The sequence below is a fragment of the Mytilus edulis genome, chromosome 3, assembly GCF_963676685.1.
Source record: "Mytilus edulis chromosome 3, xbMytEdul2.2, whole genome shotgun sequence".
NCBI lineage: Eukaryota > Metazoa > Mollusca > Bivalvia > Mytilida > Mytilidae > Mytilus > Mytilus edulis.
Genome location: NC_092346.1, coordinates 60540433 through 60558710, shown reverse-complemented (window position 1 = coordinate 60558710; position 18278 = coordinate 60540433). Strand labels below are relative to the sequence as shown.

Here is an 18278-nt window from a genome sequence, read left to right as displayed (position 1 = left end):
TTGCAAAACATCATCTATGCAATATTTTCTATCTTTGATAGCTTTAACACACAATATTGAATTCATTTAATCAAATTGCTAAACCCACCACTAAAATAAAGAAAGGGTCCTCTTAATGTGTGCACTAAGTAAAATATATGAAAAAAGATGTAACAAGCACACATATTAATATCATATCATACACAAATTAGCAACATTATCTAAGAAGCAATCAAAGTTTTATTTAGACATCCATGTATCTAAGATTTATATATCATCATTATTTTATAATGGGAATGTAATAAAGCAACATCTACTGAAAATATCAAATTTATAATATCCAATGATATGTTAATAATCTATGTTGTATGGCAGTGGAGATCACTTACAACACCTCTCATTTCATTTTTAAAGCAAAGTAGGTAATTTCAATTTAAAACTAAAGATGACAATAAGTTATGCATAGCTATCTGCAAATTTATTGTGTCACCCTATAAACCATTTTTTTTAACATAATTTTATATTGCAGTTAACATGATGTTTAAAATAAAATAAAAAGTTTTAGCTCATTACTTCAAAGGTTGGTCTGGCATAAATATTGCACATGTGTAAAAAATGATATAACAAAATGTTTTAGCACGGAATTTTTTAAAAATTTTATATAAACTACAAACTATAAATATAACCAGCACTATCAAGTTCCAAAAATGGATATTCATTCAACTTAAAGCATTGTACTACAGTAAAAGCAGAAATTTTCTTGGAGGATCCAATTTCGTTTATTTCATGAAAAGAATATATCCATGAAATTTAAAACCATCAGGAAAATTAAACCTTCATATAATATCACTTCCATTTATTAGAAACCACAAAATTAAATCCCTATGAAATCTTATATAGAGACAAAACAACGAAATTTTAACCCCACGAAAACTAGTGTTTCTACAGTATGTACTAACAGACATTGTGATTATTCACTCTCCTCTAAATTATCATATGCAATGGAATTCTAAAGATTTATATCAAAAGTTTTTAAAAAATGTCATGAAAATGTTGAAAATAAAATAAATGAACAATTAATGAATGATCCAGCATTTAAACAAATTAACACACATCTGAATACAGATCTAGATTTTGAAAAAATTCCACCCAACAACAAAAAACAATCAATTTATACTACCCAGCACTTTTTTACAGCACTAACATGGACATGATGTCCCCTATGATAAAAACCACAGTCAGTCTTCATAAGACAATACTACCAGCCTTTAAACAAACACTAAAAAATCTTCATTCAGGAAGAGCTTCAATTTCTAACAACAAATCTTCTCCTTCTATTTTCATATTTTTTTCGACCGAGACTTTCTGAACAATTCCTGAACAAGGAGCATTAACAACCATTTCCATCTTCATTGCACTTATAACTAACAAAGGATCTCCTTTTTCCACCTTTTCTCCATCCTTAACTTTGATATCTATAACTGTTCCTGGCATGGGTGATCCAACTGATCCTTTAACACCTTTCAGGGCCTTCGGGTGGAAGTGAAGTTCCTTTAATAAAGAAAAGCAATGTATCAAAAAATGAACATATTAACCTTTTTTTCTTCTAAAAATGTATGAAATTAAATATGAACTGAAAATGTATAACTAAGAACAGTGAAAGTGACGCATTCCAAATCTTACTTGATCTGAGTTTTGTGGTAAGAAGCATTGTGTATAAGTTTCATTACATTTAATTCAGGCAAACTTTAGTTTATAAAGAAGGGGAATAAAAATTCAGTAATATTGCATTTTTCAAAAGGGCATAACTTTAGATCTGTGTTTTGTAGTAATATAAAGCAGTGTGTGTAAGATTCATAGTATTATGTTGTGGCAAACTTTAGTTAGAGAATGGTAACGAAGATTTAAGCAACTTTTCCATTGGTAAAGGGGTATTACTCTAGAAAAGTATAAGTGACGCCACCCAAATATAAACTTGATGTTAGTTTGTGGTATTTAGCATTGTGTTTAAGTTTCAGAACGTTTGGTTTAGGCAAACTAAAGTAATAGAATGGAAACCAATGTCCAGACATACAGAAGGACAAGGGTTAATTTTAATGCCCCTCTGCTAGTGCTGGTGCATACAAAGTGGTTTTACAATGAACTGAAAATATTCTTATGTTAGATGTGTAATCTGAACTATTTGCAAATGACAACTAAAATGAAAAAGTACAATACAGTGGTTCTTATCAAAAATATTCTTGTGATTGAAATTGATTGCAAGTTATACTGAAATGTTCATGAGTATTAAATCTCATGAATTTTTACTGATTATAGTTGCAATAACTTACCTTAGAGGCCACTTCATCTTTAATCATGACTGATCTTAGCTGTCCATTTAACTCAAAGAAAACTTCTCTCTGACCATTTTTGTTTAAATCTCCAACAGCTAATACTTTGATTGATAGCGTTTTACCTTTTTCTATATCGACCTGAAATAGCCAATTTAAAACTTTGATCATTTTAAAGTGTTTATATTTTCAGAAGACTTTCACTCCCTTTATACAATTATATAATATATTTTGTATCTTTAAATGTGGAATTACTTTAAATTGAACATTCAACAATTAAAAATATACCAAATAAGTACTGACCCGCAATCAGAAACTCAAAATATTCCATAATATATTCATCTTTTTTTTTCCCCGGCACCATAGTCTCAGATGATAATCCTGTCAGACTTTTTTTATATTTGTTTCTGTCAATCATTTTAAAATCCTCATATGTCTGATAAGTCCCAAAGAGATCAATTGGAAAATGGTTTTACTGAATTCATTTACTCAACTATACCTGCACTTCCTGGGCCATTTTTGGACCAGCCAAGAACAAAGTGGTGTCTAGAGTATCAACAGGTCCATACGTTTCTCTAAACTGTAGGAAATCATCAGTCACATTAGGATATAATGCAGAACTTAAGACATCAACTTCCCTGATTCTCTTCCCATGTTTCTCTATTAATTCTTCCTTTATTTTATCAAAGTCAACAGGTTGTAAAGAAGCTCCTGGTCTTCCATTTACTCTTGGTTTATCTCCTAATATCTGTAAGTTTAAAGGTAACTATGATTTACTATCAGATTCAGTACAGAATGGCTTTCAAGGCTCACATGTATTCTATTAGTCAGGCATTCTCTATGCAAAAAGTATTTCACATATCAAAATTATGTCATTTCTAGTTAAGTTTTCTTCTTAGAAGCTAATTGAAATTACTTGAAATGTCTAAAACTCACAGACTCTGAGATAATTAATTGACCTTAGAAAATAAATTTTCAACTTATGTTCTTGAAGTTTAGGATTTCTATAGATTAAAAGAAAATACTCAATAACTGAACCAATAGTCTAGCCTTTGACCTAAGAGCCTTGTAGATTAACTTCTTGTTTCACCTATATTATAACATAGGGAATATTCTAAATTCAGTATGAACAAACATTCTAACCCTTGTCCAAAGGAACTATGATATCATCCTTGTGGTAATCTATATAAACCTTGAAAATATTTTATATCAGATAAATGTTAAATAATTCTAACCTTTGACCTAAGAGGTTCAGGATAACCTCCTGGTGGTTCCCCTAAGAAACCTTGGAAATATTCTATAACAGAAACAGGAAGTGACAAATCTTCTGCTCTATCTTCTACTTGTGCTGTGTTCAGTTTGTTCTGTACCATGAACTGAGCCATGTCACCTACAACTTTTGATGATGGAGTTACCTAGAATAAAAATATCTCTTCTACTATAATTTACAACCCATTTCTTTGACTGGCTGTTTAACAAGAAAAATAAGAAAACAACAATCTTAAAGCCATATGAAACAAGTATCTGGTGATTAGGATGTTAAAGAATTTTTTGAACCAATACATAAAATACATTATACAAAGTCCTTTGTGAAACCTATGATATTTCTTTTTAATAAGAACTCTGTTACATATAATTGACAAATACTATATCATTGATTGATTGTTGATCAAACACTCACGAAAAAACACTCACTATAATATAAAAATTCTAGCTACAAAATTGATTGAGGAGTCAGCTAATGTCACCATGTACCCTATATAGGGCTGACAAACATAAGTTATACAACATTTCATTGCCAGGAAATAAACGATTGCAAACACTTGTAAAGTATACACTTAGAGTTAAAACAGAGCTAAGAGTAAATACTGTTTATTTTCAAAGGATGTAATAACAAAAAAAATTGAAATAAAGAATAAGAAACAAAGGTAAAATTATCTATCCAAGAACAGGTTAGTAAACATCAGAGACATAATACCAAATGTTTACCTTAGGAATATCTCCTAACAGAAGGTTGGCTTCACAATACCTCTTTTTGACTTCTTCAAACTGTTCAGCTAAACCAAGACTGAAGGCTTGGAACTGCAGGTTAGTATACTGTCCCCCTTAAAAGGAAATATAATCAGTTTATAGCTATTTTTGTATTTTTCCTTTGATCTTTTTTTTTTATAATTTTTCATATTATGCTCATTGCGTGGGAAAGAAAATTATTGCAAGAAACAAGGGCCTAGGTATACACCAATGACATCATAGGTAAAATAGTGATAAACAACAGATTATCATTGGTCTTTAATAAACTCATGGATGTTTCTCTGCCACATTCCATCTCATGGGCTGTAGCCCTTCGATGAGATTGTAGATTTGAAAACCAATCAATAATCTATAATAATTTTGATAAATCCTGACTGCAAGCCTGGTTTTTGTTACTGGTATTTATTACACTATCCTGCAAATAAAATGCTTAGCTGAGCGCAGCCTGATACGACCGCAGAGGTCAAACCCTGAACAGTTGGGGCAAATATGGCAAATAAAAAAAATTGGTCCTTTTTTAGCACCTAATTATATACTAGAACACACCTGTGATATCGCAGGTCCGTGACTGAATTAAAGTATATAACTATGCGTAAGCATTATTTTAGTATTGGTATTGTCATCTAATAAATTCATACTGATTATAAGATACAAAGTTTTCTCTGCTTTCGAAATCTTTCTGTTTGAGCCCGTCGACCTGGAACTTATCAATTATTGGTAATATTAATTATTTGGAAAACAAAAGATCCTGGAATGGAGTATTTCTTATCAACAGCATTGTCCTATATTAGTTATAAATACAGTTGAATTCTTTGATTCGCTATTTCACGTCAACCCGCTTCAAATTGAAAACTGTACCTATACGCCTTATTTTAAATCCAAATTTTTAGTATTCGTATTGTCATCTTAGAAAGTCTTACTGATTAAAATACTACAATAGGGATAATTTGACAATGATTGTTGAATTTAGTAGTGTAAACCCTGTGATTATGACCCGTGTATATAGCAAAATCCGAAATACACCGTTTAGTGGTGCGTCTGTCAGATGCGGAACGTACAGATAAGGTAATAGGTAACAGGTGAATATACTATTGGTATCGGTATCGGATTCAACCCAGAACTTGTTAATTATTGGCAATATTAATTACAATGTATGTGGAAAACAAAAGGGTCTGGAGTGGTGTAATTTTTATTCTACACCATTGTCCTATATGAGCTATATATAAAGTTGAATTCTTTGATTTGTCGTTTTTACCCCCATGACGGCTGACAAATTGGACCTTGTTATTTTAGTATTATAGATAACTCCAAACTCAATCCCAGCATTCCCCCTGTTATATGGAACCTTGTGGTACAATGTCAGAGAAATCCATACTATTAAACACAAGTTATTGTCTGGAAACTAGAACAATGCTTTTTTTTGTCCCTTTTTTTAGCCCCTAATTTCAACAATATTTGTATATAAAACTCCAAACTCAATCCCAGGATTCCCTCTGTTATATGGAACCTAGAGAAATCCATACACTTAAACACACATTATTGTCTGAAAACTAAATTCATAAATGGTTGGGATCATCATCTCCAAAATCAATCCAAACCTTCCTCTTGTGGGATTGAACCTTCTTAAAAAATTTCATAGAGATCCATTCACTTAACCTAAAGTTATTGTGTCTTTGGACGACATCATACCATTATATGATCCCAAAAACGTTTGCGGTCTTATAAGAACATTGATCAAGATGTCAACCTATTTGTTTTTAAAATCTATTGTTATCTTTAAAAGCCAATATAAATAATATAATCTGCATAGTTGTAAGTTAAACCACCACTTAAGGTTTAGAAGTGGAAGTTTCTATTCTGTGAAAGTTGATATAATAAATTAAAGATTTCTCTGGCATTTGATGTTTTTTTTATTTATCCTATTTCCTCAGTGTTACAGTGTAGGTTTTTTTTTTTTATAAAAATCTTAAGGAATAATTATACAGATCAAACTAATATCAAGTAAATGAGATCTCCTTACCTGGAATTTGATTGTCATAGACATCTGAGTTACCGCTCTTTAAAGTTTTACAACATTCAAATGGACCATACAAGTTTCTGGTTTGTTCCCAATAGGATGAGTATTCTGTAACATCATGTAGGTCAATCCCTAAAATAATATAAAAAAAAGTTTTATTCAACTGGCTGCTAAAGCAGTATTAGATGATGATATCTGACTCAAACATGTTTAATTTACAAAAAAGTCTACCTTTAATAATTGTCTTCTTTATTGCTCAGCCTGTTTTTCTAAAACAATATCATGTTTTAACATCATTTCATAAATTACAAATTGCCAACATAAAATTATCTTCTAAAAGTGGCATCATTCTGTTGATAACAACAACAACAACAACAACAATACTTTATTTTAAGAGGGTTACACAGTTAGCTATATAACTAATCTTCCCTGAGGCCCTCATCATGAGAAATCAAACAAAATGCAAACATATACATTGCATACATTAGTATAAAAAGTCAAGTATGATAATAATGTTTAATACAACTTGATAAAATGTGATGAAAAAAAATAAACATGATGACATGATCAGTTTTTAATATTATTGATATAGCTAGGTTGATTTCAATAAATGATCTGTTATTTTGTATTTGAAAGAATTAACATTTGTAATATTTCTTAACGGTATTGGCAAATTATTCCACAAGAATGGTCCAGAATACATAAAAGATTTTTTGAACAATTCTGTTTTAGGTTTAGGGAGTATGAGGTTTCCTTGAACAGCAATTCTCAAGGGGTATGGATTTCTGTCTGAAACATAATGAAACTTGTTAGTAAGATATGATGGGGCCTCATTTTTAATGCACTTAAATGTCATCACTAACTTATGATATTTTATTCTCTGTTCAACTGTCATCCAGTTTAAATGTTTGAATAAGGGTGCAGAAGGAGCGAATGGGTCTGTTTCTAGTATTAATCTAGCAGCCCTCTTTTGTAATTTTAATATCCTTTTTAAACCCTCACTGCTACAACTACTCCACACTATACAACAATAATCAATTAGTGGCAAGATATAACCATTATAGAATAATTTTCTGCAGTCTAGATTTAGAAATTTTTTAATCTTTAATAGTAGATATAGTCTAGATGATATTTTTGAGCAGATCACATCAATTTGGTTTGTCCATGTGAGGGAAGGGTCAATTTTAATGCCTAAAAGACTTTCACATGTGGAAGATTGTATCACTTGATTGTTAATAGTTAAACAACTCTCATTGTAATGTGGCATTGCTCTTTGCTTCGTTCCAATAATCATATATTTTGTTTTATTTTTATTGATGAACATATTGTTATCATTGCACCATTCCTCTACACCATGTAAATCTTCTTGTACCTTTGACTGTAGAGTTTGATAACAATTACCAGAAAGATGTAAAGTTGAATCATCGGCATATAAATCAGTGCAACAATTTTGCATATAAATAGGAAGATCGTTTATGTATAATATAAACAGAAGGGGGCCTAATATGGAGCCTTGGGGGACACCATACTTGATATAAAGTTTTTTAGAATGAGCATTACCAATTTGTACTTGTTGAGTTCTTTCATTCAAATATGATTTAAAAAAAGAAACAGCAGTATTATCAAATCCATAAATTTCAAGTTTTTTACAGAGAATATCATGATCTACTACATCAAAAGCTTTCTTAAAATCCAACAGGACTGCTAAGTTGATATTACCATCATTCATATCCTGTATTCATTTATCTATGATATTGATAAGGGCAGTTTGGCAAGAGTGTTCTTGTCGAAACCCAGACTGTGCTGGGTGTAAAAGATCTAATCTTTTTAGGTAGTCATACAAATGTTTTGAAACATGCTTTTCTAAAAGTTTTGATAAAACGGGAAGTACAGAAATTGGTCTATAATTTGTTGCCATGAATTTTTCACCAGCTTTAAAAACAGGGGTTACTCTTGCATTCTTTAGAACACTGGGTAATGTACTTGTATCTATTATTCTGTTAAAAATGTAAGTTAAAGATGACGTTATGAAAGGAGCACTCAATTTTAAAATTTTTGGTCCTATGTTATCAGATCCGGTGGATTTATTAATGTCAAGTTTGATCATCTCATTAAATAGACCATTTATTGTGACTGGTGGAATTGAAAATTTTACTTGTTCTGACTTAGTAAATTTCTTTTGTACAAATTGATTTAATTTTGCATAATCATGAGTTTTGCTCATACATCTGTCAGTCCTCAGGTTTTCAACACAAGATGTAAAAAACTTATTAAAAACGTTATAAATGTCTCTGACATTATTAGTTTTAACACCATCTTCATTTAAAAGTTCATATGGCTTTTCTTGTTGGGATGGGTTAAGACTTCGAATACATTTCCACAAATCTTTAGAAGCTTTTGAATCTTTTACCATCTTTGAATAAAAATTTCTTTTTGATTCATCGATTATGTGTTTTGTCCTGTTTCGCCAAAATTTGAACTCGGACCACATTCCTAATTTATGGTATTTGTCTCTCATTTTTCTGGCATATGCAATTTCATTATTGAACCATTCAGTTTGTCTGTCTCTTTTTACTCTTTTAGTAACAATTGGTGCATGTTTATCTAGAACTGCATTAAATATGTCATACCACATCTGAATACATGTATTTGGGTGACTTTCATGTTCAATTTTATCAAAAGGTGCAATAGCTAAGTCACTTAGAAAATTTGTCTCATTGAATTTTTTAAAATTTCTGTAAGAAATGGTAGTATGAATATCTTTTTTGATATAAGAGGAATGTTTTTCTTTTCTAGTTAAACAAACTGGATAATGATCACTTATTGAAAATTTAGCAACATGTGATTCTAGTATCAAAAAATACTAAATATAGTATGTGACTTACATTAGTTGTAAGTAAATGTGCTAACTATCATTTCAAACTAACAGCAAAAAGGGAATGGTTGTACAGATCATTTAACCAGGTGCTCCGCAAGGCACAGCTTTATACGACCGCAGAGGTCAAACCCTGAACAGTTGGGGCAAGTATGGACAGAACATTCAAGCTTGATACAGCTCTGAATTTGGATTGTGATCAAATTTTTGACATAATTTGGGTTTCTTACACAAAATAAATGTCAAGATCTTACAAATCTATTGTACAATATTGTGCAATTAAAGTTTTCTTCTTCAAACTTTTCAAAAATTTAAAATTTGAGAAATTTGGAAAAAAAATTGAAAACTACTACCACCCCCCTTTTTTTGCAATAATTCAAAAACCTGACATTCCTTTATACATAATTTACCAGTAGTGTAAGGGAGGTAAGTTCGAGCATACCTAACATTGTATGTTAAATGTTGTTGAATTACCTCTTACACTGCTTTTAAATTGTCTTAATTGTCCATTGACCAGAAAAAACTAGTTTTTCCCCTTTTTTGCCCCCAATTCCAAAACATTTTGAGCCATCACCCCCAAAAGTCAATAATAATTATCCCTTCATGGTATAGAAACTTGTGGTATAATTTCAGAGACATTCATACACTTAAACACAAGTTATTGTTTGAAAACACAAAAAAATCTTATTTTGGGGCCCCTTTTTTGCCCCCTAATTCCTAAACTATTGGCACCATAACCCCAAAAATCAATACTAACTATTCCTTCATGGTATTGAAACTTGTGGTATAATTCAAGAGAGATTCATACACTTAAACACAAGTTATTGTTTAAAAACTACAAAAATGCTTATTATGGGCCCCCTTTTTGGCCCCAAATTCCAAAACTATTAGGACCATAACCCCCAAAATCAATCCCAACCTTCCTTTAGTAGTATTGAACCTTCTGGTAAAAAATTATAAAGATCCAATCACTTTAAACTAAAGTTATTGTCCGGAAACTAAAATGCTTCTTCGGACGATGACGACATGATAGCATTATACGAGGCAAATTTTTTGCGGTCGTATAAAAATTGCTTACTCACTAAAACTCCACATTACCACTTTCAGACTAAATTTTATATCATTCCCTTTCATAGAAGCAACAAAAACATAAGTTTTCTACAAAAAATAGATAGATAGATGGAGTCCAGCGGTAACTATCTGCTTTACATAGGTAAAATAATGAGAATATAAGTTTTTTGTGAATATTCAAAATTATGGCCTTCCATTACATAAAAACATCAATCATACCACATCTCTTTATTCATATATCAAGAAAGTAAGAAGGTTGTGACAATAAATCACCATGAAGACAACTTGAAAGGGCTAAATACATAACAAAGTATTGACACAAAAGAGTAAGATTACAGTATGATAAAGTTACCTGTATCTAGCTCTGTATTAGCCACACTGGATACCACAGCTCCCATACTTGGCTGTGATGTCAGACCAGACATGGAATCTACAGCAACATCTACAATATCTGCTCCAGCCTCAGCACAGGCTAACATAGAGGCTACACCTGCTCCTGCTGTGTCATGAGTGTGTACATGTATAGGGATGTCTGGATGTCTATCTCTCAGAGCAGTGATCAATAATTTAGCTGCTCTTGGTTTTAATACACCTGCCATATCCTGTTAAAACATTTTCTAGGCTTAAATTGCATGTTCATTGGATACTTTTATTGTACAGATTTTTAGGCCAACTTTTTATTTAAATCTTTTCCACTTAGTTCCTCAAATATATTGAAGATGGAAACTTCATTTTGTTTATAAATGGAAAGCACATAATATTGATAAATGATTTGTTTACTATTTTCATAACTTAAATGTATAATTGTAATTTGAAGACTTCGTCCAATAAAAAGAAACTAATGTGTAATAGTCTTTTCTATATAACCATCATCAATGAAATACCTTGATACAAAGAACATGTGTACCAGCTTTGACGAGCTCATCAGCTAGATCTGTATAGTATTTGAGGTTGTACTTTTCCAGGCTAGGGTTAGAAACATCACCAGTATAAGATATGGCTGCTTCTATAACACCACCTGTTAATTGGCAAAACACAAATGTAAAAATCTCTTTCTCCTAATAATTTAGGCCCGAAATAATAAGATTGAGCTTGTATATACATTTTTGTATTTAAAAGAATTACCAGTATCTAATTAAAAAAATTTCCATTGATATTTTCTTCTTCCATGCTGTTTATGACCTGCATTTTCATTTTCATAGGTTGAAAGGTAACGACAAGCCAATGAAAATTATATGTTTTCATGGTTTATCATGGTTTATTGAGTATTTCAATTGAAACATATGAAAATCAGACATCATTGTAGAATTCACAAACAAACAAACAAAATATGGCATAGGTACATCAAATTTGAAAATGCTTAGTGTTTCAGTTTGAAGGTAGCCATCATACTGTCAATTAAAAAGAAAGATTTCTTACCAGCCTTGCCTACAGCCTCCATTCCTACAATGATATTGGGTAAATAATTCAGGGAATCAAATACCCTGAAGATGTCCATACCATTTTTTACAGCTAAATCACAGAATCTGAAAATAATAGTTAAAATAATTGATTCCTCATGGTAAACAAGGAGCATGAGATTTTATTTTTACTAAAAATCATATCCTGATATTGTGCCTTTCCCATCATTAGAACCAACATATTGTTCTTTTTTCCTTGGTACCACATTTTTCTACAGTTTAAGATAATTATTTGTATTGAAGATATTTCATTGGTTTATTAGTTTTAATTAATCAATAACAGTGACATTATAAACAATAGAAAAAAATACACTGATCACAAAAATAATATCAATAAAACCCCTGGTTTGATCTCTCTATACATGATAATTACTTGTATACAACATTATCTGGATAATTAGTGTATCCTACAGCATTGGCTCCTCTCAGTAACATCTGGAATGGAACGTTTGGAACTCTCTTCCTTAGCTCCTGTAACCTTTCCCATGGACATTCATGTAAAAATCGCATGGCTACATCGTAGGTTGCACCTGTACATATATAGTACATAGTATTTTTATTTGTTTTAAAGCTATCTAAAAGTATTATCATGTAGAGTACTTATTAATACATTCCATTTAAAAGTTGGTTTTATTTATTTCTATGATCTATGGGTATAATTGTGACTCTATTTTGTATATGTTTACCTCTGGATACACATTTGTATGTAACACCAAAATTTTTCAAATAAAGCATCATTGTATTGTATGTTTTGCTCTACAAATTAAGTTATTTTAGTGATGCTGAGCATACAACTTACTAAGGCCAAAAAAAAAATGATACATGTGTTTCAGCTAACCCTACCTACCCTAACACTTTTTATGCCATTTTGGAACAAGCAATGTCAGACTGGTTCCCTATTAGTAACCAGCTAAAAAATTGTTTGTAAAATAAATTAAATTGCCTACCTACCTACCCTAGTTTTTTCAACATGTTAGCGGAAACACGTGTTTTTTTTTTTGCCCTAAGAATATATATCTGAATAACATACCTCCCCAGTTTTCCATACTGTACAAATTATGGAACTTATGTGATGCATATGGAGCAATTTTCTTCAAGTCATATGTTCTGACTCGTGTAGCTAACAGAGACTGGTGAGCATCACGGAAGGTTGTGTCCATCAATAATAGTCCATTATGTTCTCGTACCTTCTTGGCAAATGCTGTAGGACCATCTTGTTTTAGAATATCTCTCCAACCTGGAGGAGGTGCTTTGGCTACAATAATATGTTAAGTAAAATGTAACTTTTTATAAGATTAATCATTTAAAATATCAAAGTAATTTCGATGTTAAGAATCATTCAAAGTTCAAAGTATACAAAGTAAATTTAAAAACAAAAGCAAAAATTTATTATCCACTAATTTTTATTTTTCTTCTGTACTGATCATCAAAAGTTGGTAATTCTTACAAAAAATGCATAAAATAGTGAACACAAAAAGACACAACTAAATATGCAATTTAGAGATTTTTATAAAAAATAACAATATGAAATATATTTTTGAAACAGTTGGTCACTTATTATAAGACATGTCTCGCCTTCTTTACTAATCACTGATATTATGTTGATAGTCCTAAATGTAAAGCTTTATTACAACTGTCACATAAACTTAACATTAACCAAAAAAACTAAACATTGACCACTGAACCATGAAAATAAGGACAAGGTCAGATGAACCATGCCAGGCAGGCATGTACAGCTAACAATTCTTCCATACAACAAATATAGTTGACCTTTTGCTTATAGTTTAAGAAAAACAGACCAAAACACAAAAACTTGAGCAAAGAACTGTGAAAATGAGGTCAAGTCAAATAAAACCTGTACGACTGACATATAGATAATAAAATATTTCCATACACCAAATATAGTTGACCTATTGCATATAGTATTAGTAAAAAAGACCAAAACTCAAAAACTTAATTTTGACCACTGAACCTTGAAAATGAGGTCAAGGTCACATGACACCTGACAGTTGGACATGTACACCTTACAATCATTCCATACACCAAATATAGTAGACCTATTGCATACAGTACAAGAAAAACAGACCAAAACACAAAAACTTAACTACAACCACTGAACCATGAAAATGAGCTCAAGGTCAGATGGCACATGCCAGTTGGACATGTACACCTTACAGTCCTTCCATACACTGAATATACTAGACCTATTGCTTATAATATAGTATCTAAGATATGGAATTGACCACCAAAACTTAACCTTGTTCACTGATCCATGAAATGAGGTCGCAGTCAAGTGAAAACTGTCTGACGAGCATGTGGACCTTGCAAGGTACACACATACCAAATATAGTTATCCTATTACTTATAATAAGAGAGAATTCAACATTACAAAAAATTTGAACTTTTTTTTCAAGTAGTCACTGAACCATGAAAATCAGGTCAAGGACATTGGACATGTGACTGACGGAAACTTCGTAACATGAGGCATCCATATACAAAGTATAAGAGTGCATTTGTTTCTAACCCGAAATTTTGTCATCGATGACTATCGTTTAGTAAAAGTTAAGCTGCCAGAAAAAAATACATCGTTTAATAAACTTTATCGACCCCACGTTGTCAGACAAAAATAGATTACACTCACTTACTGTAAACAAACAGGTAAAAAAGTGGAAAATAAATAACCAGGACTTTGCGAAAACAACACGTGCTCGTAATTATTTAAACGACAGATGCAGAAACAAATTTATCATTTACACGTCTCAACGATAAACGATCAACGACTACGCGACTAGTTTGAGCGTACATCGTTTATGTGAACGATGTCAACGTTGACCAAAAAATGTAAGAAACAAATGGATTAAACGACTACACGCGTAGTCGTTTACATCGTTTAGGTTAGAAACAAATGCGCTCTATAGCATCCATGTCTTCCACCTTCTAAAATAAAAAGCTTTTAAGAAGTTAGCTAATGCTGTGGCGGCCGCCACCAGATCACTATATCCCTATGTCGAGCTTTCTGCAACAAAAGTTGCAGGATCGACAAAAAACAATGTATATTTTTATTATGTTTTACCAGGTACTAAATAAATATGCCTGAAATTTTAAAAGGGAATGAACAGAACCATACATTAATTTAATATTCAGCACTTTCTAAGTAAAAAGAAAATGTTCAATACTAATTTTTTACCGCCTTTCTTTGAGAATAACAGCTGTAGGTTGTTGGGTCTATAAACAGGAATTAAACTGTCAATAGGAAACTGAGTTAATCTTGCATAATACAGTAAAGACTTAATATCCATCTAATATATCATATAGTCATTTTAAAATCAAATTCAGGCTTTTAGAATTAGAAAAGATTTTCTGCAAATGAAATATTAAACTGTCAGCTACTATTTAATAACCTTACTTCAAAAGTAGTTTTAATTGTTCTGTTTACCTCTAAACCTCAACCTCAGATAAAAAAGTATTTAGCTAAATGTTATTATTTGATTTTCTATAAATTACACCCATGTCTTTAAACAACATAAAATTGCAATACAGGAGGCAGAAAATCACTTTTTTAAAGACGATCATAAACTATTAACATATAAGTAGAATTATAGAATTTCGTTATTCAATAAATCCTATTAATAATTATATAATTTGGAATAAATTAGGCAAGCATATTACAATTTATTAACACGGCTTTTGTTCCAGAAAAAATGAATGGACACAATCACAACAGACATTGTATTGATTAAGTATTTTTCTACCATTCCTCAAGGTCTGGCAAGAGGAACTTATCCTGGCTAGAATTAATTTTTAAACGTCATATAGAATTCCAAAATCATCAATATACTCATACTGATTTCCAAATGTTGGTCTTAAAACTTCACAAAATGGTATGAAAGGAATAGGTCCGGTAAGACCCCTTTTTGGCCCCAAAATATAACAGTTTTACAAAATTGTTAAAATGTAAACTTTTAGTTATTTATTGGACAGTTGAATGCTTCTGCTACATGAATATGGGCTGTTTTTGACAATACAATGTACATATATCGGGCTGTAGCACCATTTAGTCATGCTAAATTACTGAAATCTTCAAAATTCTATCATTTTAGTTAAATTTTAGACGGTTTCCTTGTAAAACGAAAGTGGCCGCATTCGTGTTCATCCTTAATATTGAAATGTAAGTTGTATTTTAAAATAATACATAACATATATAAAGGTTGTGGATGAACACGGATGCGGCCACTTTCATTTTTGACAAAAACCATCTCAAAAGTGACGTTTTTTTGGCATATTTGAGAGATTTTTCATATTTGAGCTTGAATTGGATTGTTTTTAATGACTAAATCAGTTAAAATCTTTCACTTATACTAATTAAATCAAGTGAAATAGACACTTAAGTCTTTAAAAAGTGGGCAAAATCTTTCGTCAGATGAAACTGAAATTTGAGGCCAAAATGAGTCCTTACTGGACCTACTCCTTTACCAATATTCAAATCCATATACAGTAGTCATTTGACAAATCCCCTGTCTGTACTTTCGATCGCTTAACATTTTTTGTTTTATTTTTTTATTTGGTCAAAGGTGTGAGGACATTTTTACATGGCACAGGTGTGAGGACATTATCTTTGCACTTACACTTGCTTGTTAGACATGATCAGGAAACATGTCTTAACATGAAGTTCTAAAAGACCACATGACTTGACTCAAAAACTCTAAGGAGACAAGTTCTTACTCAACTCACTACAGTAAATATTCACTTGCATTATAAATATGTTCTGTCAGCCCGTTATATTATAAGATATATATCAGTTGACAAGAAGAATATATTTTCACATAACAAAAGTCATATTGAATAACAACATAAATGCTTACAAGGAACAAGTTTGAAATTGTTTTCTGTTTATTGTAATTAAATCAAGTTCATTAAATATTTTACATAATTTGGATAAAGCCTGAGATGTACAGACATTCTTTTTGTGATTTTATGAATTCTACAATGCTTTGTTGAGTTTTATTTATTCTCATACAGTTTGAAAAAATGCCCTTTGTTTACCAGGTGAATTTGTCATAGTTATCCATTGACCATTTAACATCTGATATTTCAATATAGAGTCGGTTACGGTTATTCAACATTTAAATAATACATTTTTGAATATAAACATAACAGTTGCATATTCATTCAACTGTCTACTGTTTACTGTGTAAAACTGTGATAATACATGTGTTTTATATGTGTAATACTAAAATACATTCAGCTTCATCCAACATTTGTTGTACAATGCAGAATAAAAAGACCATTCCATGCTGTAACCATGGTAACATTGACAGCTGCATACTAAACATCTATCATAATAAGCAGTAAACCTTCAATATGTTTTTTCCTTAATCTCATAATATTCCCCTCCATCAAATGTCTAACTACAAAATGATAATGATGGATGGCCCTTTCTAGTTTTGGGTGTAAAATAACCTAGAGAGTTCAACTATCATTTATAAAACTTGCAAAATTACAACTATAGTTATAAAAATATTTCATTTAAAACAAAACTACCAGATGTCCTGTGGCTGCATCGCTGCTTTAAATGTAAAATTGCAAAAAAATCACCACTGTAGAATATTTATGACCATGCCAAGTATGATTAAATTATGTTAGTTACTTTATATTAGTTAAGTACATAGTATTGCATATTTTCAAGTAAGAAGCAGGCCATTGTGAATGTGGATTTTAGTTTTTTTGTTATGAATTTTAACCCTTAACATGTGGGGGTCGTAATATTAAGGTCATACCAAAACCACTGTTATTTGGCACCAATGGCTCTCCATACATTTGAAGGTCATCATAATGCCATTTAATTCGAAGTGTTTGCATGTTTCCTCAATCTAACACTATGAATTGTCATGTTTCTCAATTTTAATGTTCATTTTTAGCTCAAATACCAACTTCTAAAATTGAAATTGGACAAAATTGGGTTTTTGGAGGGGTGGGCTTACCTTCGAGGTCATAAACACAAAGTTATGAGGCCTGAAACTTTGATAAATAGTGTAACCGTGAAGGCATATAACTACTGATTGTGTTTGTTATCAAAATCGGCTAGGCAACGACAATGTCCCGTTGCAGGTACAGTTAAAGTACAAAATCAGAAAAATTGGAAACTTTTTGAATTTTGTTGCAAATGACCTTCTTGAGAATGGTGTACCCAGATCAGTTTCACTCCGACCAAGCAACTTTTATGATAAATGTGTTCACTGGGGTCCACTATACATGCAAACTACAGTTGGATGCATCTATTAGCATCCCTTGGACTTCCAGGTCCGAGAAAAAAACAACAAAAAAACGTAAAAATTTACGCTTTTTGCAGAATGGTAACTAACTTTGGGGCAAATTCCCGCCCACCGCACCCCGTGAACCGCTATCTTAGATTTCATGCAATCAATATGCATCAGCATCAGGGTACAGCTCATTTGCATATAATTTGCATATTTTTGCAAATACTCGAAATTTAGACAATTTCTTAAATCAATTCA

At 31.3% G+C, this 18278-nt stretch overlaps 1 protein-coding gene across 6 annotated transcripts in view; it reads right to left on the bottom strand.

Annotated features, from left to right (window-relative positions):
* Positions 1 to 201: 201 nt before the first annotated feature.
* The window catches only part of LOC139516990 (pyruvate carboxylase, mitochondrial-like), a 38036-nt gene continuing 19959 nt past the window's right edge, over positions 202 to 18278 (bottom strand). For 3 of the 6 annotated variants that reach the window (XM_071307515.1, XM_071307517.1, XM_071307516.1), the window contains exons 11-21: positions 12794 to 13018; positions 12137 to 12293; positions 11723 to 11829; positions 11188 to 11321; positions 10656 to 10905; positions 6361 to 6489; positions 4299 to 4414; positions 3545 to 3724; positions 2809 to 3057; positions 2310 to 2450; positions 202 to 1530 (exon numbers count right to left, since the gene is read on the bottom strand). In XM_071307515.1, coding sequence (XP_071163616.1) covers positions 1270 to 1530; positions 2310 to 2450; positions 2809 to 3057; positions 3545 to 3724; positions 4299 to 4414; positions 6361 to 6489; positions 10656 to 10905; positions 11188 to 11321; positions 11723 to 11829; positions 12137 to 12293; positions 12794 to 13018 — 1949 coding nt within the window. In that variant the 3' untranslated portion in view covers positions 202 to 1269. The remainder of the gene's footprint in view (positions 1531 to 2309; positions 2451 to 2808; positions 3058 to 3544; positions 3725 to 4298; positions 4415 to 6360; positions 6490 to 10655; positions 10906 to 11187; positions 11322 to 11722; positions 11830 to 12136; positions 12294 to 12793; positions 13019 to 18278) is intronic. The other 3 variants (XM_071307512.1, XM_071307514.1, XM_071307513.1) reach the window with 1 other exon arrangement.